General features: G+C 42.3%; 1 protein-coding gene across 6 annotated transcripts in view; it reads left to right on the top strand.

Moving 5' to 3' along the window:
• Positions 1-27260, top strand: part of banp (BTG3 associated nuclear protein) — a 152375-nt gene that overhangs the window by 107577 nt on the left and 17538 nt on the right. For 5 of the 6 annotated variants that reach the window (XM_060915037.1, XM_060915035.1, XM_060915039.1 and 2 more), the window contains one exon: positions 11119-11259. In XM_060915037.1, the coding sequence (XP_060771020.1) occupies positions 11119-11259 (141 nt within the window). Of the gene's footprint in view, positions 1-11118; positions 11260-18880; positions 19502-27260 lie in introns of those variants that run through there. The other variant, XM_060915038.1, reaches the window with a different exon arrangement.

Raw genomic sequence — 27260 nt, 5'->3', positions numbered from 1 at the left:
AATATATGGACTAGTTGAATGAGGACTTATTGTTGAGTCTCGAAAATAGTCATTGAATTAAGTGACTTTTGTAGGTAAAATTACGTGTTTAACAACCTGTTAAAAATACACCAGAATGCAGGAAATGGCATCTAATTAATTAAAAATTTTCTGGGGGAGGAAACATTAAAAATGCTTCTGACGCCCCCGAGTTAAGCGGCTCTTGACATAATATGGATTACTACAGTTGTCAAATAGGGCTATTTACTGTATTTTTATTATTTACTATTTACTGTTCGATCTCAAACACGTTAAGAAGGCAAGAAATTGCACTAATTAACATTTGACGAGGCACCTGTTAATTGAAAAGCATTCCAGGTGACGACCTCATGAAGCTGGTTAAGATAATGCCAATAATCTGTGGTTGGTTGAAGAGAGCAACTGGACTTGCTTGAAGATTCTTGAAAACGTTTCGCCTCTCATCCTAAAGGCTTCCTCAGTTCTGTCTGACTAATAGGGAGTATCAGGTATTTATCCTCTCATGGATCGTCATAGAATCCGAATCAGAATGCTGATGGCTGCATTGTAGGTGGCTGATAAAAGATGTCATAGACACCCACCTCTGTTCAATGATGGTCGTTCCAGGTTGACAAAAATGAACGATCCTCTCTGGCTAAGATGTCTGCCAGTTTTCTGGAAGTCCTCTCATACTCCCGCACCAGTCGAAGGGATCTCATCCCAAAGTGCGTAGAAACATGTCTGTGAAGATTCTCAGTCATCCAGGTACATAGTAATCTGTGGTTGGTTGAAGAGAGCAACTGGACTTGCTTGAAGATTCTTGAAAACGTTTTGCCTCTCATCCTAAAGGCTTCCTCAGTTCTGTCTGACTAACTGAGAGGACTTCCAGAAAATTGGCAGACATCTTAGCCAGAGTGGATCGTTCATCTTTGTCAACCTGGAACGACCATCACTGAACAGAGGTGGGTGTCTATGACATCTTTTATCAGCCACCTACAATGCAGCCATCAGCATTCTGATTCGGATTCTATGACGATCCATGAGAGGATAAATGCTGGATACTCCCTATTAGTCAGACAGAACTGAGGAAGCCTTTAGGATGAGAGGCGAAACGTTTTCAAGAATTTTCAAGCAAGTCCAGTTGCTCTCTTCAACCAACCACAGATTACTGTGTACCTGGATGACTGAGAATCTTCACAGATATGTTTCTACGCACTTTGGGATGAGATCCCTTCGACTGGTGCGGGAGTATGAGAGGACTTCCAGAAAATTGGCAGACATCTTAGCCAGAGAGGATCGTTCATTTTTGTCAACCTGGAACGACCATCATTGAACAGAGGTGGGTGTCTATGACATCTTTTATCAGCCACCTACAATGCAGCCATCAGCATTCTGATTCGGATTCTATGACGATCCATGAGGGGATAAATGCTGGATACTCCCTATTAGTCAGACAGAACTGAGGAAGCCTTTAGGATGAGAGGCGAAACGTTTTCAAGAATCTTCAAGCAAGTCCAGTTGCTCTCTTCAACCAACCACAGATTACTATGTACCTGGATGATTGAGATTCGTCACAGGTATAATGCCAATAGTGTGCAAAGCGTCATCAAGGTAACCAGTGGCTGCTTTGAAGAATCTAAAATATGAAACATATTTTGGGTTTTTTTCCACACTTTTTTTGTTTACCACATAATTCCGTATATGTTCCACCTGTTCTTTCAAAGTTTTGACGTCTTCAGTATTGTTCTATTCATCAAAAAACAGAAAAACTTATGAGTGTGTAGGTGTTTCCAAGCTTCTGACTGGTTCTGTACCTGTGAATGGAGAGATAAACTCTGATGCATTTGTTGTAAAGGGGTGAACACTAGGGTTATAATGATACACTCTAATGACAGTTCACGTCAATTCTCGATACTGGCTTCACAATTCATAATTCAGTTTGATTCTCAGTGTTTTGAACCAAATTTGAATGAAGAAAAACCTTCAAATAGGAAGACTCCTTTTTGTACCTTTTCTAGTTCTGAGTAATAGCCAATGGAAACCGGGGTGCGTTTTGTGCATAAAACTAAAAAAATGCAACAAACAGAGGGTTTAATATTGCAAACAAAACGTACTACAGGCTCATCATATCTTCAAGAAATGAATATATAAATTCTCTTAAATTTTGACTGAATAAATAAAGAAATGATTGAATGAAACATAATGAGGTCCATAGCCACACCTGAGGCGTCATTTTTAACTGGAAATGGAGCTCCAAAGTTGGCTAAAATGTCCGACTTCTACGATCTCATACTCATGGACTGTAGCTCACAGCGGCTCAGGGCTGGTGTCATTTGAAAGCTACTGAAGAGCTTTTTTTTTTTTTTTTTAAACAGTTATAGCATAGCTTTGTAATCATCTGACTTATAATGCATACCACAGGCTTGTAGTACTCGAGTCCGACTCGTGCCCTAATTCTAAGGACTCGTGACTCGACTTAGACTTGAGCACTGATGACTTGGACTCAGACTCGTGCATTAACTGCATTAGGACTTGTAAATTGGAGATGATGACTCGGATTTTTTAATTTTTGTAACATGCCATAATATTTTGGCATAAGATATTTATATCTACATTAATTTTATACTAATTTCGTGCAAGAGCGTCACACCTGTGCGCCTTGGCACGTGCATTAAAGAAAGAAAGCACAACTTTCTTCATCACACACTTGTGAAATTTCCTCTCTGCATTTAACCCATCTGAAGCAGTGAACACACACGTGAGCAATGAGCACACACACATACCTAAAGCAGTGGGCAGCCATACTAACAGCGCCCGGGGAGCAGTTGGGAGTTAGGCGCCTCGCTCAAGGGCACCTCAGCCCAAGGCCGTCCCATATTAACCTAACCGCGTGTCTTTGGACTGTGGGGGAAACCCACGCAGACACGGGGAGAACATGCAAACTCCACACAGAAAGGCCCTCGCCGGCTGCTGGGTTCGAACCTAGAACCTTCTTGCTGTGAGGCAACCGTGCTAACCACTACACCACCGTGCTGCCCATTGGAGAGACTCTCGGGTGCGCTCCGGACAGCGCGCATGCCAACCGGACTCTCGCGCGCCGTAAACGACTCGCACCTGCACAGGCTTAAGGCGCAATCAGCACACCTATATAAAAACTGTGAAAACGCACTTACTTTGCGAAGTATTGAGTTGCGTTGCTGATACATTACTGAGCCTTATTTCCTTGTTTGGTTTCCTGATCCCAGATTTCCTGTTTCTCGTCTTTGATGCTGCCGAGTCTACGATAGCCTGTTTGTGCCTCGCTCGACCTATTGCCTGTTTCACTGTTTTACGATTTTGCCTGCCATTCTGGATTGTTTACCTGTCTTCACTTGTATTAATAAACACACCTTCTGCACTCACATCCCTCTCCCAACCATCTCTGACAGAATACTTCGCACTCCCTGATAAAGAGGACGCGCATTCACTTGTTCATACATCATGTTCAGGAGCAAACTAATGTTATTGGCGCTAAAACAGCCACCGTCAAATGGTGCGGTTGGAGTCTTGTTCTCAGACTCGGCTCAGTAGTAGACTCAACTCAAAGGTTTTTTTTTTTAATGACTTGTACTTGAACTCGAGGTTTAGTGACTCGACTACAACACTAGCATACCAGTCATTGTAATATGAAGCTATCGAGCCTAGCGTGCTCTCTGTGTATTTTATGAGTTGTGCAGTTTGCGACCTCTAGTGTTCAAATAGTGCATTTTCACTAGCTCTGTAACTAGAATGTTTTTTTTTCCCACGATGTGATTCCGTCTATGCACATTGTCTGATTTTTTTTTTTTTTGCATCGTAATGTGTCACAATGTATCCTTACACCCCTAGTGAATACACATCAGCTCTTTCTTTTGAATACTTATAGCACTCCCTGTTTGTGTAATGTGTGACGTGCTTGGAATTAGAGATCGGGGTAGACCGTAAACTCTGACGTTAAAGTTACTGGTAGCCCGTTTTACAGATTTCACATGCACAGCTGGCATGATGTAAGAGGCAAGACTCAAAGAGATTTATTTATTTATTTATTTATTTATTTGGACTGGGAAATCTTGGATGCGTACACATACGCACACAGACCCAGTAGCTGCAAAGTTTACATGCAAAGATTTTTCTTCCTCCCATGCATAATCATGTTTTAATTCAGAATGTGCACAGAGAAGAGGGGCTATCCTCTTGTTAAGGCGTAAAGTAACGACTGTATTTCCAGGTCCAAGCCTCGTCTTTTCAACATGCCACAGTGCTGTGTCCCTCTATGTTTGAATAAAACTAATGCCAAAAAAAAACTATGCAATTGTCATTCTACTGCTTTCCTTGCGATGAGATTAAAGGTTGATGAGATTTGATGATACCACCTGAGAGAAAAGTGTCTAACTCAAGCTCTAGTTATTCAAGATCAATGGCATATCTCATCTCTCATCTCATTATCTCTAGCCGCTTTATCCTTCTACAGGGTCGTAGGCAAGCTGGAGCCTATCCCAGCTGACTACGGGCGAAAGGCGGGGTACACCCTGGACAAGTCGCCAGGTCATCACAGGGCTGAGACATAGACACAGACAACCATTCACACTCACATTCACACCTACGCTCAATTTAGAGTCACCAGTTAACCTAACCTGCATGTCTTTGGACTGTGGGGGAAACCGGAGCACCCGGAGGAAACCCACGCGGACACGGGGAGAACATGCAAACTCCGTACAGAAAGGCCCTCGTCGGCCCCGGGGCTCGAACCCAGGACCTTCTTGCTGTGAGGCGACAGCGCTAACCACTACACCACCGTGCCGCCCTAAGGAAGATATTACTCAATGTAATCTAATAGAATTTTGTCAGCACATAACATAATAGATTATCATTTGTTTCTTAAAAAAAATATTTCTGATAGAAAGAAGTCATCTTTGGTCATGGCACTACGAACCAAACTTTTACTCCTTTACAGGCTACTAAATGCAAATAAAAGAAGCAGTAACGGTGAATAGTCATGAAGGAAAATGTTTACTCGTGTTTTGTGCTTCTAAAATATAATATCTCGGAAAAGAGAGTTTAAAACGAAGAACAAAGAGGAGAGAGGGTAGGACAAACAGTGTTGATCAGTGATTGGTCATTGGGGGGGGAGGTGATTGGTTAGTAGGAGACGATGGTTATCAGCGATTGTTTGTTTGTAAGCACAAGTCAGGTGTTACACGCTGATGGTGAGTCGAGCGAGCCTGCTTTCTAAACTTGTACACCAGCAGCTGTGATGCGAGTTGGAGAGCGGAGTTCCAGACACTAATGTGCAGAAAAAGTCTTGAGCTTTGTCACTAGGCTTTTTTTTTTTAAATTAAAGTCGCTAAAGGGGTCTAAAAAGTCGGCAAATTTTGTGGCAAAGTCTAAGTTAACAGCGCTGAAAGAGCATTTGGCCTTGAAATGGCTATTGGTGTCAGACTTAACATGTGGATTCACAGTCAGTAATTTTGTGAGAGAAAGAGAGCATAAGGGGCTGAGCGAATCAATGCACAGCAGAGAGCTTTACCCATTTTAGATAGAAAAAAAAAATTGATACACTACCGTTCAGAAGTTTGGGGTGACTTTGAAATGTCCTTATTTTTGAAAGAAACGCACTGTTCTTTCCAATGAAGCTCACTTTAAACTAATCAGAAATCCACTCTATACATTGCCAATGTGGTAAATGACTATTCTAGCTGCAAATGTCTGGTTTTTGGTGCAATATCTCCATAGGTGTATAGAGGCCCATTTCCAGCAACTCTCACTCCAGTGTTCTAATGGTACAATGTGTTTGCTCATTGCCTCAGAAGGCTAATGGAGGATTAGAAAACCCTTGTACAATCATAGTCTGGTTAACACCAGACCATATCACAAGTGAAATATGGTCTGGAATCCGCCTGTTGAATTTCTCGTAGGGGAGGTGTGGTTTACGATTGTCAACGGCCGTTTATTGGACGTTGCGAATGTCTATCATTTGGCATATACGTAGCCCATGGCCAATCATGGCAGTTGTACCTGGTGATGTAGTTAGAGCGATGAAGAGGCGAAGAAAGACTGTAACGCCAAATGCTGTTCTTTTTTTAAAACAAACTTTCGCTCTAAACTATTCAGAACAGTGTCTAAAGCTTGATCGAAAGTTTGGTTCGTATCGCTCGCCGCCATGTTAAATGTGATCCGTAAACAGTCCCAAATAAACTACAAGCTTCCGTTTGTCGAGTAGTACGCGTCACCGTCTTTCCACCCCTCCCCACTCTCTGATTGGCTCCCTAACTCAGGCGAGCCTTTAGACCATAGTTTCCATGCTGTCTTTTCAGATCGGAACGATTGTGCAAAGCAGCATGGGATTTCCCAGGCTAGTACAATCATGTTAGCACAGCTGAAAACAGTTGAGCTCTTTAGAGAAGCTATAAAACTGACCTTCCTTTGAGCAGATTGAGTTTCTGGAGCATCACATTTGTGGGGTCGATTAAATGCTCAAAATGGCCAGAAAAATGTCTTGACTATATTTTCTATTCATTTTACAACTTATGGTGGTAAATAAAAGTGTGACTTTTCATGGCAAACACAAAATTGTCTGGGTGACCCCAAACTTTTGAACGGTAGTGTATGTGAAAATCAATATGTGGCAGTCTGCTGGTCAGTGTTGATATTGTGGCAGGCCGCCACAAATAAATCAATGTACGGGAAACACTGGGATGCTTGTGTATGGGAGGTGTATCAGTATCACCAGGACAAGAAGTTAATGAGTCCTCTGAGTGTAACAAGTAGCTCACGTTAGTTCACGCTTAGTTGAGTGCTGAGTTGCCTTACTAGTGTTTCACAGAAATCTTAAATGATGTCTGTCTGAGCAAACCATGATTCAAAAGCCCTTATTGAACAGAAAGCGAGTAGAGTTATAAGTTCCTGTACCTTACCTACACTCTTCACATATTTCTAAGTGTGTAATAACCAAATTTTTCAGCCTCCATGTTGGCCAGTGTGTACACATGAAAAATAATACATATATGTTATTTACCAGCTGGGAGGTCCGTATCGTGAAATACCGTGACCGAGGTCTTGAAAGTACTGAGCGAGGCCCTCTGGGCCGAGGTCACAGTATTTCACCATACGGACCGACCTTAAGCTGGTAAATAATATATTTATTTTTTTCTTTACCAAATTCTAACAGAAAACGAGCGCACCCGAAAGGGAAAACCGAGCCGAGGCGCCATTTTGAATCCTCATTCACGGCTGTAATGCAAATGGCTTCCTCCTCGGTATACAAGTGCACTTCCATGGCAGGAAAAAAACTACATTTTGCCACCTATGTAGTCCCCTATTTATACAAATAGGAGTCATTCAGGATTCAGCCATGTTTTTGCTCAGCGTTAACAACAGTTACAGGTTTTTAGCTTTCTCCTGAAATGTTTTCTTTTATTTCTTCTTCCTCAGGGTAGTAAAACTCGCTTTCGCTGTGAACACTGTCGTTATCGCTATCCATGCTATAAAATTAATGCTATTCTCCTGAGAAATGCTGGCAAAAATTTATAAGATTTTTGATAAAAATCTTATAAATAAATCTTATTTTAAAAAAAGATAAACGTTGACAAAAATTGCTACTATGTTTGTTGTTGTGAACGAGCGAGTCGCCAGAGGTCCATAACCGGGGTCCGTATTGTAGGATACGGAGACGCTCGCCAGCCAATCAGAGCGCAGGATTTGATGGAAACCGCACCACGAAAAAAATAAATGCAGTTATTTGTATTTTGCTTGCAATAAAAAATAATCACATGCAGTTTATTTGGCAGTTATTCTATTAAACTGATTATTAAACAGATCGACACCTTTTTCAAGCAGATAAACTCCATTCAGAATAGTCTCAGTTGGTTTACTGCTGACTTTAGTCAGATAATAAAGATTGCATGTAAATTCAGATTGTGCCATGAGGCCTTTTGAACAGTTTTCCACTTAGATAAGCATTGATTAACTTTTGGTATAGACAATTACAGTGCCGGTCAAAAGTTTGGACATACCTACCTTTTCATAGGTTTTTCTGTATTGTGACTGTTTTCTACATTGTAGAACAATACCTATCATCAAAACTATTAAATAAGGAACATGTATGGAATTATGTAGTAAACAAAAAATTGTTAAACAAAAATGTTTCATATTTTAGATTTTTCAAAATAGCCACCGTTTCCCTTGATGACGCTTTGCACACTGTTGGCATTATCTTAACCAGCTTCGTGAGGTCGTCACCTGGAATGCTTTTCAATTAACAGGTGCCTCATCAAAAGTTCATCTCATCTCATCATCTCTAGCCGCTTTATCCTTCTACAGGGTTGCAGGCAAGCTGGAGTCTATCCCAGCTGACTACAGGCGAAAGGCGGGGTACACCCTGGACAAGTCGCCAGGTCATCACAGGGCTGACACATAGACACAGACAACCATTCACACTCACATTCACACCTACGGTCAATTTAGAGTCACCAGTTAACCTAACCTGCATGTCTTTGGACTGTGGGGGAAACCGGAGCACCCGGAGGAAACCCACGCGGACACGGGGAGAACATGCAAACTCCGCACAGAAAGGCCCTCGCCGGCCCTGGGGCTCGAACCCAGGACCTTCTTGCTGTGAGGCGACAGCGCTAACCACTACACCACCGTGCCGCCCTCGTCAAAAGTTAATGAGTGCAATTTCTTGCCTTCATAAGTTTGAGATCAAACAGTAAATAATAAAAATACAGTAAATAGCCCTATTCCACACCTGTAGTCATCCATGTTATTCTATCCACATTCACGTTAATGATGTGATTATCAGTTCGAGTGATGCCCGGCCAAAACAAACAAAAACATTAACTGGATATGAGCAGTCGTGCGCTCTGATTGGCTACTCTACTGCTAGGATATCAGATCATATTGCTGGGTTTCACGTGACGTCACATCTGCTTCATTAGTTATTCAGAACTTTAGCTGGTGGTCTACCAAAGCTCAGTTGACAAAGCGTTTGTAAGGAGAAGGTGCATCACTCGCATGAAAAATGCCTTACGCTTGCGTTGTTTTAGGTTGTTTGAATTGATCAAACCGTGAAACTGATAAAAGTTTCTTCAGGGTTCCCCGTGAACTAATAAAAAAGGGTGAACAAACACAGGATTTCACAAAAAGACGTCGAGAAAGGTGGCTTTTGAACCTCTCAGTGAAATCGAAGGGAGCCGAGTCGAAGCATGCTCGAGTTTGCAGTGATCACTTGGTGAAAGGTTTGTATCTCCCTCTCAGTGATGTCCTTAGTGTTTTCCAAGTACTTTTCTTGCTATGTGTCATTATTTTATGGTACCTTTTTTAGTCACGAAGTGCTAAAGTCCCCAGCTGTTTCTTTGTTTACTCCTCACAAAGTCCATATGCATGAAGGTCGCGACAAAATTCTTACCCAGCTGTACAGTTACAATGCGCCGTGATCACTTCTCCGTCTTGCTTAACCAAGATCCAGGTCTTTAAAGGGGTTTCTGATGATCTTTGTGAATGATTGACCTGAGAGATAAGAGCCAACACAAGTGAGAATCAAGCCAACTGTTGTTTGTTTACACTTCAACTTGCAGCGCTTCGTTGTAAAGACGTGAACAAAAAGCTTAAAAAAACATATTTACACGGGCAAAAACAATACAGGATTCATTCGGCAGCGACTTGATAGCGAGGTCCTTTACCCAGCCACGTACAAAAAAGTTGTAAGCCTCCATACTCTTCCATGCTTTCATCTGTTTTGCGGTGCAGAAGGACGTCTGCAACACCAGATAGTTCAGGAACTCGACTGAAGGGTAGTTTTCGAGATCGTACGACAAATCCTTCTTTCCCAGACTGTAGGGGTCGATTCCACTGCACATAGCAATCTTCTGAATATATCTAAAGCCAGCAGTGGCTTCTAGATTACGAGCAAACGCTGATAAGTTATCACTAGTTGTTGCACTACGGCAGCCGTTTAGACCACCAGCTATTTCACTTCCGGTAAAACCGCTAAGAAAAGAAGTCATATGACTGAAACCCAGTAATACTGTGAGTAGAGAAAAACAAAATGGAGGAGTGTGTGAACCAACCGAGGACGGAATAAAAACTCTGCTCAAAAACAAAACCCAAAAAATAATAGTTTAAAAAAAAGGTAACAAAATATGGACTAAAAGTATTTGATGGTAAGAATAGCTTTTTTTTCAAGGATTATTCTCATCTCATCTCATTATCTCTAGCCGCTTTATCCTTCTACAGGGTCGCAGGCAAGCTGGAGCCTATCCCAGCTGACTACGGGCGAAAGGCGGGGTACACCCTGGACAAGTCACCAGGTCATCACAGGGCTGACACAGACACAGACAACCATTCACACCTACGCTCAATTTAGAGTCACCAGTTAACCTAACCTGCATGTCTTTGGACTGTGGGGGAAACCGGAGCACCCGGAGGAAACCCACGCGGACAACATGCAAATTCCACACAGAAAGGCCCTCGCCGGCCCCGGGGCTCGAACCCAGGACCTTCTTGTTGTGAGGCGACAGCGCTAACCACTACACCACCATGCCGCCCTCAAGAATTATTATTCTAGCATTTTTCACAAATTGCTCCTGTCATTTCATCGGTTTGTTTACATTCCAAGTGGAAATGATTTTGTCGGACGTTTTGTCTCAAGTTTTTACTTATAGAATTTGCAAAAAATAAAAATGCTCTGTTTCTCAAAATCCAGTGAATGTGGATAGAATAAAATAGTTATTCCACTCAATCTTGTCGTACATGGCTTATAGCCAACTCGGTGGTACACGCCTTGTCGACCATCAGCTCATGTACGACTCGATTTCGTGGAATAACTGTTAATTATGTCAAGAACCGCTCAACTAAGTAAAGAGAAACAACATCCATCATTACTTTAAGACAGGAAGTGTCTTTTAATTCACAAAACGAAAGAAAAAACATTGAATTAGAAGGTTGTGTCCAAACTTCTCCCTGGTGCTGTAGACCAGCTCTGTTCTTGTCTCTGCTACCGTATAGATGTACTACATCATGGCCTTCACTAACTAAGCTGTACGAGTCAAGTTGTCTCAGCTGGCATCTTTTCATCCTGAGCTTTTACTCTGTGCATGTGTGTAGGTTTTGAGAGGGACTCAGCTCATCGCAGTGGCCTCTGCTGATGGGACGGGGACGGTCGAGGCATCTCCTCTGCAGGCCAATGATATCCAAGTTCAGTATGTCCAGCTGGGCCCTGTGACTGACCACGCCGGAACTGTACAAGTAAGGAAACACATACACACCTATACTCAGAGCTACATCTGCCACATGTTTTATATATATATATATATATATATATATTTCCTGTAAATCCTGGCTGCCTTCCCACTGCCCTGGCTCCAGCACTTGAGCTCTGCAAATTAGCACTTAATGTTAGTTTGTTTTGGTCGATTTTGTCTTACTCTGTCTATCTCTCTAACTCCCTGTATGTGAGGAAGGACTGTAATCTTTTCCTTATGGTGGCGTTACCATGTTTAAAAGATGCTAAGGCTGTGTACATTTCCACAAACACCAGAAAAAATTTAGCAAGCCTTTTAATTCCCAGTCAGAAGTCACCGTTTAAGGACGTATGGAGTGTGTCATATGCTATGTATGGTTGGAACGTCCACCGAGGCATATACAGTGGTATGCAAAAGTTTGGGCACCCCTGGTCAAAATTGCTGTTACTGTGAACAGTTAAGCAAGTTGAAGATGAAATGATCTCCAAAAGGCATAAAGTTAAAGATGACTCATTCCCTTTATATTTTAAGCAAAAGCAATTTATTTTCATCTTTTACATTTTCAAAATGACAAAAAAGGAAAAAGGCCCGAAGCAAAAGTTTGGGCACCCTGCATGGTTAGTACCTAGTAACACCCCCTCTGGCAAGTTCTTACCTGGGGGATTTTCACACATTTGTCCTTGCAAAAGGCTTCCAGTTCTACAAGTTTCTTGGGCTATCTTGCATGCACTGCTCTTTTGAGATCTATCCACAGATTTTCAATGATGTTTAGGTCAGGGGACTGTGAGGGCCAGGGCAAAACCTTCAGCTTGTGCCTCTTGAGGTATTCCATTGTAGATTTTGAGGTGTGTTTTTGGATCATCGTCTTATTGTAGGACCCATCCTCTTTTTAACTTCAACTTTTTTACAGATGGTGTGATGTTTGCTTCCAGAATTTGCTGGTATTTATTCGAATCCATGCTTCCCTCAACCAATGAAATGTGCCACTGGCTGCAACACAACCCCAAAGCATGATCGATCCACACCCATGCTTCAGAGTTGGAGAGGTGTTCTTTTCCTGGAATTTGGCACCCTTTTTTCTCCAAACATACCTTTGCGCATTGTGGCCAAAAAGTTCTATTTTGATTTCATCAGTCCACATGACTTGTTTCCAAAATGCATCAGGCTTATTTAGATGTTCATTTGCAAACTTGAGATGCTGAATTTCATGGCTAGGACGCAGGAAAGGTTTTCTTCTGATGACTCTTCCATGAAAGTCATATTTGTTCAGGTGTCGCTGCATAGTAGAACAGTGCACCACCACTCCAGGGTCTGCTAAATCTTTCTGAAGGCCTTTTACAGTCAAACAGGGGTTTTTATTTGCCTTTCTAGCAATCCAATGAGCAGTTCTTTCAGAAAGTTTTCTTCATCTTCCAGACCTCACCTTGATCTCCACTGTTTCTGTTAACCGCCATTTCTTAATAACATTACAATCTGAGGAAACAGCTACCTGAAAACACTTTGCTACGTTCTTGTAGCCTTCTCCTGCCTTGTGAGCATCAATTATTTTATTATTCAGAATGCGAGGGAGTTGCTTAGAGGAGCCCATGGCTGTTGATCTTAGGGACAAGTTTGAGGAGTCAGAGAATTTATACAGCTTTGAAATCTGCATCATCTGACCTTTCCTAACGAAGAATTTGAACAAGCCACAGCTCAATAAGCTAATTAAGGTCTGGAACCTTGGCAAAAGTTACCTGAGAACTCAAATGTATTGGGGTGCCCAAACTTTCGCATGGTGTTCCTTTTCTTTTTTCACTCTCCAATTGTACAAAACAAAAATAATACACAAATCTTGCAGAAAACGCTGAAAAGAAATGTGTCGTCTTTACCTTTATGCTTTTTGGTGATCAGTTCAACTTCTGCTCACTTAACTATTCACAGTAACAGACATTTTCAGTAAGGGTGCCCAAACTTTTGCATGCCACTGTATGTTACCTTCGTATTTCTGCACCATGAGTAATACAGGGTGTTTCAAAAAATGCAGGGGCGTAGCTAGGATTTTTCAAAGGTGGGGGTCACACACTGACTGGCAGCCTGAGTACATTATTTAACAAAAAATAAATTACCATTGCTAGTTTTAGGTAGCTTAGAAACCGGCTCTTCCATTATTGCTGTTTCTTCCATGTTTTCTTGATGTTGTGTTCTAGAAACGGCACTAAAACTTAGCTTCAAAGCCACAAAATGCAGCTTTGATGGAAAAAAATATATAATAAATTGCTTACCTCTCTTCACGTCAAAAGAAGGAGGAAAGTTTTGCTTGTTTTGACATGGTGAATTATTAACACAAGAGGAAATACTTGTAATTCGCAACTAAAAAGACTGCAGCTACACTGGCAGCTTGACCATGCTTTCTAGTGCGATCGTGTTGCGCTTGCGCAGAACTGTATCAGTCCTGCACGCCTTGGCTCTGCACCTGAAGGCGCGCCTCGGGCTGCGTGCACACACAAAGAACACCTATCTTTTAATCAATGAACCATGTTTGGGCTATTTAAGGACCGCGCCCATGCAAGGACGATGCGAAGTATTACACCACATCTAGTGTGCCTTAGAGAGCCTTGTTTCCTGTTCTTGTTGACCTCCTGGTTTTTCGACTCCTGTTTCTCGTCCCTTGATCTTGTATAGTTTTGCCTCTGATATTCTGTCCACGCCTTGATTGACCTCCTGTCTGTTTCCTCGATTACAACTTTGCCTGCTGTTTCGGACTGTTTGCCTGTTGTGTGCATTTCACATACTTTATGCTCATATCGCATTTAACATATCTGCACTTACATACGCCTCTCCCGCACACAGGAAGTCCATACAAGGTTATAGAAACCCTAATGAGGCTGAGGTGACAATCTAGTTTAAAAAAAAAAAAATTAGAAAAATTACAGTGGGCACTTTTCTAATAGCCTGGGCCCGCCCATCCTAAGCGTGACGCAACACGAGGGCCTGTTGCGAGCTTAGTCTGGCCAGGCAAGCTATCTACAGCTCTTCCAAGCTCCCGAAAAATCGGGAACCAATCAACTTTGAGCATCTCCAACGGCCCTGGGTAGAGGCGTGTTCAAGGCAGTGACGTAGTAGAACTGCGACCGGAAGCCATAGATTGTTTACAGAATCTATGCCGGAAGCGCTTCATTCACACTTCCGCATCTATTACGCATAGATGCTGTATTGAAAGCATTCAACGGGAAGTTCTCATTGAAAACGGAGCAAAGAGCAGCCCTGGTATTTATTGAAAGGAAGGACGTTTTCGCCTTGCTCCCGACCGGCTTCGGTAACAGTTTAATCTACCAGTTAGCCCCGTCGCGTCGGATACGTCAGAGGAAAGAGTGATGTGATTGGTTTAAGCTTCGTCACAGCCTTTTCTGGCTTCGACCAGTAGCAAACTGAGGCATTTCAGGGAGGCGGGTCAACCACGGGCTCTGGGAAACGGTTGGGCTTAATATCTTGGCCAGACCAAATGCTCACAGAGCTTTGCAGTCGCGTTAGCCAGACTACTTTTCTAATATTCTTATGCGGCTATTGAAAAAATGTATGGTCTGACAAAGGGGGGGGGGGTCACGGGCACCCCAGGACACCCCCCCCCCAGCTTCGCCCCTGAAATGTGATATTATTTGAGATGCAAATATCCAAGAAATTACATAGTCTAGGCAAATGAAACTGAGCAGACTTAATGTTGAGCAATATCAGATTTATTCCTCAAAATCTGAATGAGAAACTCAAAGGTATGTGGATTCCATGAACGATTTCACAAATTTTCAATTTTCGCGAACCCGCTCGACCGTCTCTTCTGATGCTGGTGGTCGTCCAGATCCTTTTGCCCTGCACACACAGCCTTCCTCTTTGAACTTTTTGTGCCGTGTCCAAATCTGCATTGCAGTTGGTGCGTTTTTAGAGAATTCTCTCATAAATGCACGCTGCACAGTCTTGTTCGACTGTGTTCGAGCGTACTCTAACACACAAGACACCTTTTCTTTTCCAGTGAATGGCATTTCTATACCTAAAAAGATAAACATTAAACATAAAATTTTGACCTGTTTCCACACATGCTGTTGAAATTTGAGGTCAATTGAGCGAGAATTGGCAAAGTTATTAGATTGTGAAATATCAAATTTTTTTAAACACCCTGTATTATCTTCTCCACACCCAGAATGAGATGCAATCAGAGTTCCAGCAGTTCTCCCCACTGTCTGGATTCTTCTTTTTCGAAGCATTTCACAGCATATAAGCATGTGAAAAATGGAATGCTAGAAGAAGGAAAAGTCATAATTAGTAGATGAGCTTCAAATCCCTTTGGCATGCTGGTGAAGTAATGCAGGCCATATGGAAAGAAAGAAGAGGGCACTTGCTTCCCACTGGAACCTTTAATGTGGCCAGTCTGGCAAAACCAAAACAGCTGACTTTTGGGAGTCATTGTGGTCTGTATGTTTAAATGGTATTTGATTATCCTAAGGAGAGCAAAGTATAGAAACGAGGAAGCATGTGAAATTGTGAAACTTGCCTGAATCTCCGCCAGGTGGTTTACGTGAATATCCATCCTTCTCTCCCATGAGTGGATTCTTTGGAACCAATGGCATTATAAAACTCTACTAGCATCTTTCCCTCCTTGATGATTTGTGGTGTTGCGTTTCAGCTGGAATGCACTGAATCAAGCTAAGAATACCTTAGCCATACTCTGTGTATCTCACCCACTCTCATTTGCTTCCCCCTGCCCCGGTCTGTTTCTCCTTCAGTTTACAACCACCACAGGTATTTACTAAATCCTTCTTTCATCTGTAGCTGGGTTTCGAATAAAAATCTTCACAAATTAATTGAATCTCCAAGAATGTGGCAAAAAATTTTGTCCAAGTCTGTTTCTTAGCACTGATATGTGAAAATCCTGAAGATGACATGGCCAGATTAAGGAGAAAAGACTACACTATGCATGGCTACAGCATCGGTATAAAGGAGAGATTGTTTCTGTGTATTTAACAGCTGGCTAGTGAAGCACAAGAAAAATTAGTTGGAACATAAGAGCTTAAAAATGTATTTGATTTCATCCATATCCTACGTTTTTAGTTAAGCAGTACAAAACGTACAATAACATGTTATAAACATATTGTAATCTCACGGGTTTCATAAAAAAAATATTTGGACTACACACAAATGGCATAAGAAAGCTTTTAAGAATGTTCAAATGGCATTGAAACATGACTTATGGCCATAATAGGTTTTATGTGTGTGTGTGTATATATATATATATATATATATATATATATATATATATATATATATATATCAGGCCTAGAAATTCATATTTCACCAGCCAGCCGGACTAGTTACCTTCCAAAGTAACTAGCCAAACAGAAAATCAACTAGCCAAAATTTGTTCATGTATGAATTTTACTTCTGTCAAAAACAACACAAAAGAGAGCAGTTACCATTGTTCATGACTAATGTGCATTTATTTCAAGACCCGAGTATTTTGATACTGTTGTTAAATACATAAATGAGAACAACACAGAGCACCATCATATAACATCAACAAATAATAATATATTGGCAAACTTGGCAACTTGGTGTATGAGTATTGAAAACAAATATACTTACTATCATGACTATAGCACCCAAAATATGTCCAACATGCTTTCTGTATTTAGCCATTTATGAGAGAGAAAGCATTAGGAGCTTCATATTGACTAGGAATCAACTTGAAAAAAATTAATTATTCCATAAAAATCGTATCACAGCCAAGGCCTACCCTGCTCCCATGTTTGCTTATAAGTCCTTTGTCGTTTCTCCTTCTCGTACGCTTTATCGGTGGCCTTTTTCTCCTCTTCAGACCGAGGTCGCTTTGTCGCTGTCTCTGGCGGTTTCTGTACACCTTTCAGAAAATTCCACATCGCAACGTAGCTTTGGCAGATGTAGATGTAAACAACAACAAAAACACATGTTTAAACGGGCGATAATGTGGCCACATCTATTGAATTTAATAACGTGATTACCGCGATATTCAACGAGATGCGTTACCGGTATATGCATGCGCAGTAGTGAAAAAACCGACAGCCTGACTCGTACACGATATGATTCGAAATTCTTCAGTATTTTCCGTCCTGCCGATAAACACATCGATTAACACAGACACGGCACACGCTTAATATGTGGCGGCTTTAGTTGACGGTGTGTCTGAATCTTCGCTTCATATATATTTTTTATTTTCAACTAGCCAGCCGGGCTGGCTAGTGACAGGAATTACCCGCCAAATGACAAATTAAGTCGCCTCGGGCGACCGGACCACTGTGAATTTCGAGCCGTATAGCCGCTTTATCCTGTTTTACAGGGTCGCAGGCAAGCTGGAGACTATCCCAGCTGACTACGGGCGAAAGGCGGGGTACACCCTGGACAAGTCGCCAGGTCATCACAGGGCTGACACATAGACACATACAACCATTCACACTCACACTCACACCTACGATCAATTTAGAGTCACCAGTTAACCTAACCTGCATGTCTTTGGACTGTGGGGGAAACCGGAGCACCCGGAGGAAACCCACGCGGACACGGGGAGAACATGCAAACTCCGCACAGAAAGGCCCTCGCCGGCCACGGGGCTCGAACCCGGACCTTCTTGCTGTGAGGCGACAGCGCTAACCACTACACCACCGTGCCGCCACTCTCAGCCATAATCATCAAAATTCAAACAAAAAAGGCTTAAAATATTTCACTTTGTGTGTAATGAATATAGAATATATGAAAGTGTACCTTTTTGAATTAAACTATGAAAAAAAAACTTCACAATATTCTAATTTTTTTGAGATGCTCTAGTATATATAATTTACTTGTGGCCCAATTAAAAAAAAAAAAGTATTGCTCTTTTGCACCAACCATTTTTTCCCCTTTTTTTAAACTGCATTTCCCATTCCTTTTTTTTTGCCTGTGTGCTTTTTAAAAGAAATGTAAACGAAGTGAACCCATTATGCATGGTATATTTTCTTTCAGTTCAGTTTAACTTTTCTTTGTATGACTGTATTTTGAATGATGTTGCCAGAACATGGGAGGAAAGTGGATCAGAATCAACAATAACACGAATAATGGTCATCCCAATAATATTCCCCAAATTAATAACAGTTGTATGATAATGGAAACAATAATAATGGAAGTTGTGACATACATAGTGAGTATTGTTATACACCCTTCATCGAGGAAGTTCTGTAGTTTATCAGAACGAGACCTCTGATTAAGGGTTCTGATTAGAGTTCAAAGGTATTTAGCTATCGAAATATCTCAAGACATTTTTACCAGTGAAGTTTTCATGCAGTGTGAATGTACTTCGTCCTCTCTGAGCATCCATGTGTTTTATTGTCTACCCTTTACAAACGTGAGGCTGTATGCACTGAACATGTACTTACTCTGGATCTGTTTGTGCTTTGGATCTGCAACAGTGAGTAGATACTGTGCCAACCAGTCGTCTCTGTCAAGAGCCTGATAGCACTCTGGCTGACTCTGGCTTTTAGTTTCATAGTGGCAGTGTTCCAGACAGGTGTCTTAACTCTGTTGATGCTAGTTGATGATTTTATTGGGTTGTAAAGCGTTGCTGATCTGGGTGTGCTTTGTGTTTGTGCCAGTTACAGGGTAAGTGAACCTCTGTAGCAGGCTTCTATGGTGTTGCAAGTCTGGACGGGACTTGCAACACCAACCACTTGTACAGGAAGGGACAGAGCAGGCTGTACTTCCTTAGGAGGCTGCGGTCCTTTAACATCTGCAGGAAATTCCTGTGGATGTTCTATCAGTCTGTGGTCGCCAGTGTCCTGTTTTACACCGTGGTGTGCTGGGGGGGCAGCACATCCAAGAAGGACACATCCAGGCTGGATAAACTGATCAGGCGGGCCGGCTCTGTGGTCGGCATGAAGCTGGACTCTCTGGTGACGGTGGCAGAGACGAGGACTACGGACAAACTACTGAACATCATGGACGATGCCAGTCACCCTCTGCACACCGTCATCAGCAACCAGAGGAGCCTGTTCAATGACAGAATGCTCCTTCCCAAGTGCAGGACGAACAGACTCAAAAACTCCTTTGTCCCTCACGCCATCAGACTGTACAACTCCTCTCTGGGGGGGAGGAGGGGCAACAGGAGGACAGAGGACGGGAAGGAGCAGTAGCCTAGCCTAACAATAAGCAATACCAGACAATGTGCAATATAATGTGCAATATCTCTCCTGCTGGACATTTTTTTCTTTCTTCTTTTCCCATATTTTATTCTTTTTTATATTTGCATATGTAAATACTTAATTTAATTGATCTAGAAGTTTTCTCTATTTTCTATTCTCTATTCTCTGTTTATCCTGCAATGATGCTGCTGGAATTTTAATTTCCCTGAGCAAACCCTCCCAAAGGGATCAATAAAGTTCTATCTAAACTCTATCTATGAGTATTTTTTTTTCTGGGCCATGGAGTTGTATGCATCTGTTTCCTTTGCATAAAGTAAATCCAATGTTTTATTGTCTCTGGTGGAACAGTTAACAAATTGCTGAAACATTGGAAGTACGGAAGACAGAGTAGTACGATTCAAGTTTCCAGGAATCGCTATGAAGGCATTAGGGTGTTGTGTTGTGTTGTGTTTATAGTCTGGAAGTGACTGAACTGATGATGCTGTCACACACCATTTCGCCATCAGCTGTTGGTGAAATGTAAACAGCAAGAATAATGCCGCATGCGAACTCCCTCGGCAGATAGTACAGATACAAACTCACGGCTAACAGTCCGTCATCTGGATGACGGAAACACTCCCTCAGAGTAACATACCCAGGATTACACCATCTGTTGTTCACAAGCACTGCAGTCCCTTCCCCTTTCTTCTTACTGCTTGGGTCGGTCAGCCTGTGTAGTCTGAAAGCCTGGGACGGTGGAGTTGGAGTCCGAAATATGTTCATGCAGCCATGTCTCGGTGAAACACACAATACTGCAGTCCCGATATTTCCTGCTGTGTCCTTGTCAGTGCCCCGAGCTTGTCCATCTTATTTGCCAGGGACCTCATGTTCCCCATTACAATCGAGCGAAGAAATGGTTTGTATTTCCTCCTTCTCTCTCTTCATATTCATCTCTGGCATCTCCTCTTCAACTCGTCAGGGATTTGGGGTCTCACTCCATGCAGTAGAGTGGATTTGGAGAGCCCCATCAGCTGCTCCCAGAAGTAAATAATTACTCCTGTACCCACTGGCTTGGTGACCTGGCACAACAAAATTTAGAAGTGCCAGGAAGATGAGTCAAAAGCAGTTCAGCCACACGGAATCCATTATAGCATGATTAAACACAATTAAGTGTTTTGACAAATAAGAACGTGACAGAAGACACAAGAAAATACAAAAATTTTGAAAATTTCATCTTTTTTGGTGCAATCTGGTGATTTCTGGAGCTGCATTTGAGCCTTAAAAAGAAATGAAAGAAAGCATTCATTATAAGTGTGAATTGTGGGTGGTAAAAGAGAGCAACTGGACTTGTTTGAAGATTCTTGAAGATGTTTCACCTCTCATCCAAAAGGCTTCTTCAGTTCTGTCTGACTAATAGGGAGTATCAGGTATTTATCCTCTCGTGGATGAAAAGCAATCCTAAGGTTTCGTTGAGTCATCCTGTTGGTGTGGGTCACTGGGGGCTGCGTGTGAACAGCCTAGAGAGTCGTTGGGGTGATCAATGGGTTGTTGGTTCTCTCTTACCCCTTTTCCACCAAATCAGTTCCAGGGCTGGTTCGGGGCCGGTGCTGGTTCACAACTCGTTCAACTTGTGAGCCAGCTGAGAACCAGTTTGCTTTTCCATAGCTCGCGGTGCTAAGGGAAGCCACGTCATTATGTCGCTGTATACGTCAGTTACGTCGCTACATTTGCATAAACCTTGGCGCGAATATCGAAGCAAAAACAACACGGAAGAAGCAGCAGCAACAACAACAACAATAATAATAGTGGATGACTTCGCGTTTGTACAGCTGCTGCTTCTCGTCGCTTAAAAATGGCGATCTTTCGCGGTCTTGTTATTGTTGTTGGTCTTAACAACTCTGCCCCCCCGCTGACGTAAGCGGTTCTTTCCTCTGGCCCAGCAGAGAGTTGGTGCTAGCCTGGAACCGTTTTTTCTGGCCCCAGAGCCAGTTCTTTGTCAGTGGAAACAGAAAACCCGGTTCCAAACTAAGCACTGGCCCCGAACCAGCCCTGGAACTGCTTTGGTGGAAAAGGGGCATCTGTCCTCCTGTGAGTCACTGAAAACAGCTGGGTTTTGGTGTGCATTCAGTTGTCTGGGAAGTGTGCCAAGGACTGCATTGTAGGTGGCTGATAAATGATGTCTTGGACCACCACCTCTGTTCAGTGATGGTCGTTCCAGGTTGACAAAAATGGCTTCTTTAACTCCTCGCTCATACCAACGATCCTCTCTGGCTAAAATGCGTACGTTGCAATCCTGAAATGAGTGTCCTTTGTTGTTAAGCTGAAGATAGACAGCAGAGTCCTGGCCTGAGGAACTGGCTCTCCTGTGTTGAGCCATGTGCCTGTGAAGCGGTTGTCTCATCTCATCTCATTATCTCTAGCCGCTTTATCCTTCTGCAGGGTCGCAGGCAAGCTGGAGCCTATCCCAGCTGACTACGGGCGAAAGGCGGGGTACACCCTGGACAAGTCGCCAGGTCATCACAGGGCTGACACATAGACACAGACAACCATTCACATTCACATTCACACCTACGGTCAATTTAGAGTCACCAGTTAACCTAACCTGCATGTCTTTGGACTGTGGGGGAAACCGGAGCACCCGGAGGAAACCCACGCGGACACGGGGAGAACATGCAAACTCCACACAGAAAGGCCCTCGCCGGCCACGGGGCTCGAACCCGGACCTTCTTGCTGTGAGGCGACAGCGCTAACCACTACACCACCGTGCCGCCCTGAAGCGGTTGTTTTGTGTGAATTATATTTTATTAGGCATTTAACACATTTTATTTACTAACTTAATAAAATCCTCTAACAAAGTTTAAATTTAGTTTATTCATTAACCAGAACTTTGCAAATCACTGTAATTATCAATAAAATCTTTTACAAATTCCTGCAATAAAAGCAGAAACCTTAAATTATAATTTCTAGTGCACTTAAAACAAAATACAAATTGCTGCAATCAAGTCCTATAACACAGAACACATCTTTACTAAATACAACAAAGGTAACAAATGAGATTCAGCCGACTCTGAAGATTAATATTATGAAATATATACAACTGAAAATAATAGATACCTTTAACAAGTTTTGATTTTAAAAAAGGTACATAATGCAAACATCACAGAATGTTAGGAATCATTTTGATTCTGTTAAAAAATGCAATAAACAGGAGTTAAAAATAAGTGAAATTAAGTTACAAATGAAAGGAAATTTTCCTATAGTTACTTGAAATGTAAATACTGTAAACAATACAAAAAATTCAATAATAATGGTAGTTTATGAAAGTACTATTTTAAGATAATGTAAATCTTGGTGAAAGAGAAACCATTCGAAACCGAAAGAGTGGAAGTGATTATCCTGCCGTTACCATGGGAACAGTCTTTTTTTTTTTTTTATGAATGCGGAAGTGGGCTCTCAGCACGCCGAGTCCGGTGAGACTGAGGAAGGTGAGAAGTTTTATGTTTCATCTAATTTAGGTTATTTAAAAACTATAATATTATTTGGCAGTGGGCACATAAGAAAGTGTAAAGTTTCTGTCAATATGTTTATCATGCTTGTATGATTAAAAAAAAAACTTGCGAAGATATTTATCTAAATACATGACCTATTCATTCTAAACCTGCCGAGCTTCGCCAGCGAAGCTCTCAAAACTTGTAGTATTTTGCTTACATTCAAGCCTTGTTTCAAAGTCTGACCAATAAGAATGTGACATTTTTGTCTGTAAATTTGATTTTCTTGATTTAACTTATGGAAAGCGCCGCGTGGGTTTCCTCCGGGTGCTCCGGTTTCCCCCACAGTCCAAAGACATGCAGGTTAGGTTAACTGGTGGCACTAAACTGATCGTAAGTGTGAATGTGAGTGTGAATGGTTGTCTGTGTCTATGTGTCAGCCCTGTGATGACCTGGCGACTTGTCCAGGGTGTACCCCGCCTTTCGCCCATAGTCAGCTGGGATAGGCTCCAGCTTGCCTGCGACCCTGTAGAACAGGATAAAGTGGCTACAAATAATGAGATGAGAATGAGATGAGATGAGTGGTGCCTGGTTTCCTCCAGATGTGACGCTTGGTATTCAGGCCAAAAAATTCAATTTTGGTTTCATCAGACCAGAGAATCTTGTTTCTCATGGTTTGAGAGTCCTCTAAGTGCCTTTTGGCAAACTCCAAGCGGGCTGTCATGTGCCTTTTACTAAGGAGTGGCTTCCGTCTGGCCACTCTAGCATAAAGGCCTGATTTGTGGAGTGCTGCCTGGATGGTTGATCTTCTGAAAGGTTGTCCCATCTCCACAAGGATACGCTGGAGCTCTGTCAGAGTGACCCTCGGGTTCCTGCTCACCTCCCTGGCCAAGGCCCGTCTTCCCCGATCTCTCAGTTTGGCCAGGCGGCCAGGTCTAGGAAGATTCTTGGTGGTTCCAAATGTCTTCCATTTATGAATGATCAAATCAAGTTTATTTGTACAGCGCTTTTAACAATAAACATTGTCGCAAAGCAGCTTTACAGAATTTGAACGACTTAAAACATGAGCTAATTTTATCCCTAATCTATCCCCAATGAGCAAGCCTGTGGCGACGGTGGCAAGGAAAAACTCCCTCAGACGACATGAGGAAGAAACCTCGAGAGGAACCAGACTCAAAAGGGAACCCATCCTCATTTGGGCAACAACAGACAGCCTGACTATAATATTAACAGTTTTAACAGGTATAACCCTCAACTGTCCTCATGGGGCCGTCCTTCACAGGAGTGGGGCGATAAAACTCCGACCAGACACAGGGCACCAGGATGGATCAAGCAGGTCCGAGGGGCAGAAGAGGCCAGCATCTCAATCCCAGGATCAACATGTAACTCAGAGGGACAGATTGGGGGGGGGGAGAGAAAGAAAACATGTTGTTAGGTATGCCCTAAAAATGACAAGTATTAAATCTGTGTGGTAGGCTCGCAGAGACGAGAGTCTTTACATCAGGCATGACACACAATGGCATGTTAATATGGTAAAAAAAATATATCATGACCTGCTCTGGCTGGATGCTTGATTGGGTGATGGGAGCACACTCCTCAGCAATGATGAGATGCAGATGGGACCCTTAGGCCTGGCCAAGACAATTCTGATGGTGATGATTCTGAATGATGGTGGCCACTCTGCTCTTTGGGACCTGTAAAGCTGCAGCAATTTTTCTGTACCCTTCTCCAGATCTATGCCTTGACACAATCCTGTTTCTGAGGTCTGCAGATAATTCCTTTGACCCCATGGCTTGGAGTTTGCTCTGACATGCACTGTCAATTGTGGGACCTTATATAGGCAGGTGTTGGCAATCCCCAGTCATGTCCAGTCAATTGAATTTACCACAGGTGGACTCCAATTAAGTTGTGGAAACATCTCAAGCAGTATCAGTGGAAACTAAATGCACCTCAGCTCATTTTTGGGTGTCATATCAAAGGGTGTGCACACTTGTGTACATATGATATTTTACATTTTGATTTTTAATAGTGCTGTCAAAAATGTCGCGTTATTATCGCGTTGACTCAATTTTAACGGCGATAATTTTTTTATCGCGAGATTAATGCTCTGTGACATGATGTAGGTTTTTCATAAGCTTTTGAAACTGCCAGGAACTTGGAACAGAGACTTTGCTTAGAAAAACGATAGCAGCTAGACTGTAATGCCATGCCCCGCACAGCCAGAGTCCTCTGCCCTCCCCCCAAAGAACCAGCGCGGGCAGGGCGCGCTAGCCCCGCGCCTCGGGACGAAGAGCCACGGTGCTCGGCTTAGGTTTCGTTTTCCCATCGGCGGCTCCAGCCCGACTTTGCAGTGGCTGTGACAAGACATGTTATGCTCTGCAATAAAAAAACAAAACATTGGTACAAAGCAAGCCCATTCACTTTTTTATGCTGATAAGAGAATTACAATGGTTTTTCATGTGACAAAAATGTGCGATTAAATTGCGATTAATCGCAAGTTAACTATGACAGTCGCGACATTAATCGTGATTAAATATTTTAATCGCTTGACAGCACTAATTTTTAATAAATTAGCACAAATGTCTAAAAACCTTCTTTCACTTTGCCATTATGGGCTATTTTGTGTATAATTCCCAAGTAAAGATCTTGTGACTTCCCTAGACAACTCTGAAATCACATCATCTGACGCTGCACAAAGCCTGAGAGTATTTCTGGACAACCAACTATCCTTCTTGTCTCACACTGCTAACCTGTATAGGTCATACAGGTTTCTCCTTTACAACACCAGGAAGATCCAGCCATTACTATCTACAGAGGCCTGTTCAGTCATTTGTCATTCCAAGACTGTACTACGACAACCCCAATTCCAAAAAAGTTGGGATGCTATGTAAACTGTAAATAAAAACAGAATATGATGATTTGCAAATCTCGGAAACCCTATATTTCATTGAAAATAGTACAAACATATCAAATGTTGAAACTGAGAAATTTTATTGTTTTTTGAAAAATATATGTTCATTTTCAATTTGATGTCAGCAACACGCTTCAAAAAAGTAGGGACAGGGGCATGTTTATCACTGTGTTGCATCACCTCTACTTTTAACAACACTCTGTAAATGTTTAGGAACTGAGGAGACCCATTGCTGTAGTTTTGAAATAGAAATGTTGTCCCATTCTTGCCTGATACAAAATTTCAGTTGCTCAACAGTTCGGGGTCTCCTTTGTCATATTTTGCACTTCATAATGCACCAAACGTTTTGAGTGGGAGACAGGTCTGGACTGCAGGCAGGCCAGTTTAGCACCCGGACTCTCTTACAATGCAATAAAACCTCTCAGTTTCAACATTTGATTTGTTGTCTTTGTACTATTTTCAATGAAATGTAGGGTTTCCATGATTTGCAAATCTTCACATTCTGTTTTTTTATTTATGTTTTACACAGTGTCCCAACTTTTTTTGGAAATGGGGTTGTACATTTCACTCCTGGCAGGTCTGCCCCTGCATGCTCTCTGACCCCTACTGTTGATCAAGAATGCTGTTGTAAAAATTGTTTTCAACCTCCACAAGCTCTTCCACACCACCCCCACATCCCCTTGCTGCATTCCATCCACTGGCAGTGGCTGTACCATCTACCTGAGGGCACTTTTCACACACTCCCTTCCAGCCTTGAGCATGTCTCGACTGCATCCACCAGCTACCAAGATATGCTGAACACCTGCATTAAGATTCTTCTCTGTTCTGGCACCCAGGTGGTGGAATAAACTTCCCTTGGCTGTCCAAACAGCTGAGTTACTGGCTGCTTTCAAACAAACCTCCCTCTTCACCAAGCACTTGAGTTAGCACTTCTTTAATCTGTCTTTTCTTGCTGTCATAGGCCTCCTGCCTAACAGGATTTAAACGCAATGGTATTCTCAGGACCTGACATCTGAGATTTAGCATGAGGATGTTTTTGATAGAGACTACAAAGCACTTCTGTAAATCACTTTGGATAAGGGCATCTGCTAAACGTAAATGCTATAGCCCATATGCTGTGAACATCAGCATCAGGTCATTTGCATAGAGCAGGAGTTTTGTTCTCCTGTCCTAAAAGGTTAGTCCAGTGAAAGCAGACGGTTTAATCTGCACTACTGGCTCATTTAGTGTCAACACTGAAAAATATTGGACTACATCTGCATCCCTGTTGCACCACTTTTTTCTTGTCCTCTCTCTCTCTCTCTCTCTCTCTCTCTCTCTCTCTCTCTCTCTCTCTCTCTCTCTCTGGAAGGCTGTCCACATCTTCAGTGTACCATGGCATATGTTCACTCTTCCATTTTCCACTGTTTCATTGTATTTAAAGATTTCTTACTTTCTCCTCCAAACAAATACACAC

This window comes from Neoarius graeffei, chromosome 2 (genome assembly GCF_027579695.1).
Source record: "Neoarius graeffei isolate fNeoGra1 chromosome 2, fNeoGra1.pri, whole genome shotgun sequence".
NCBI classification, from domain to species: Eukaryota; Metazoa; Chordata; class Actinopteri; order Siluriformes; family Ariidae; genus Neoarius; species Neoarius graeffei.
Note: the sequence above shows the minus strand (reverse complement) of the source record. Positions and strands in the feature narration are given on the sequence as shown.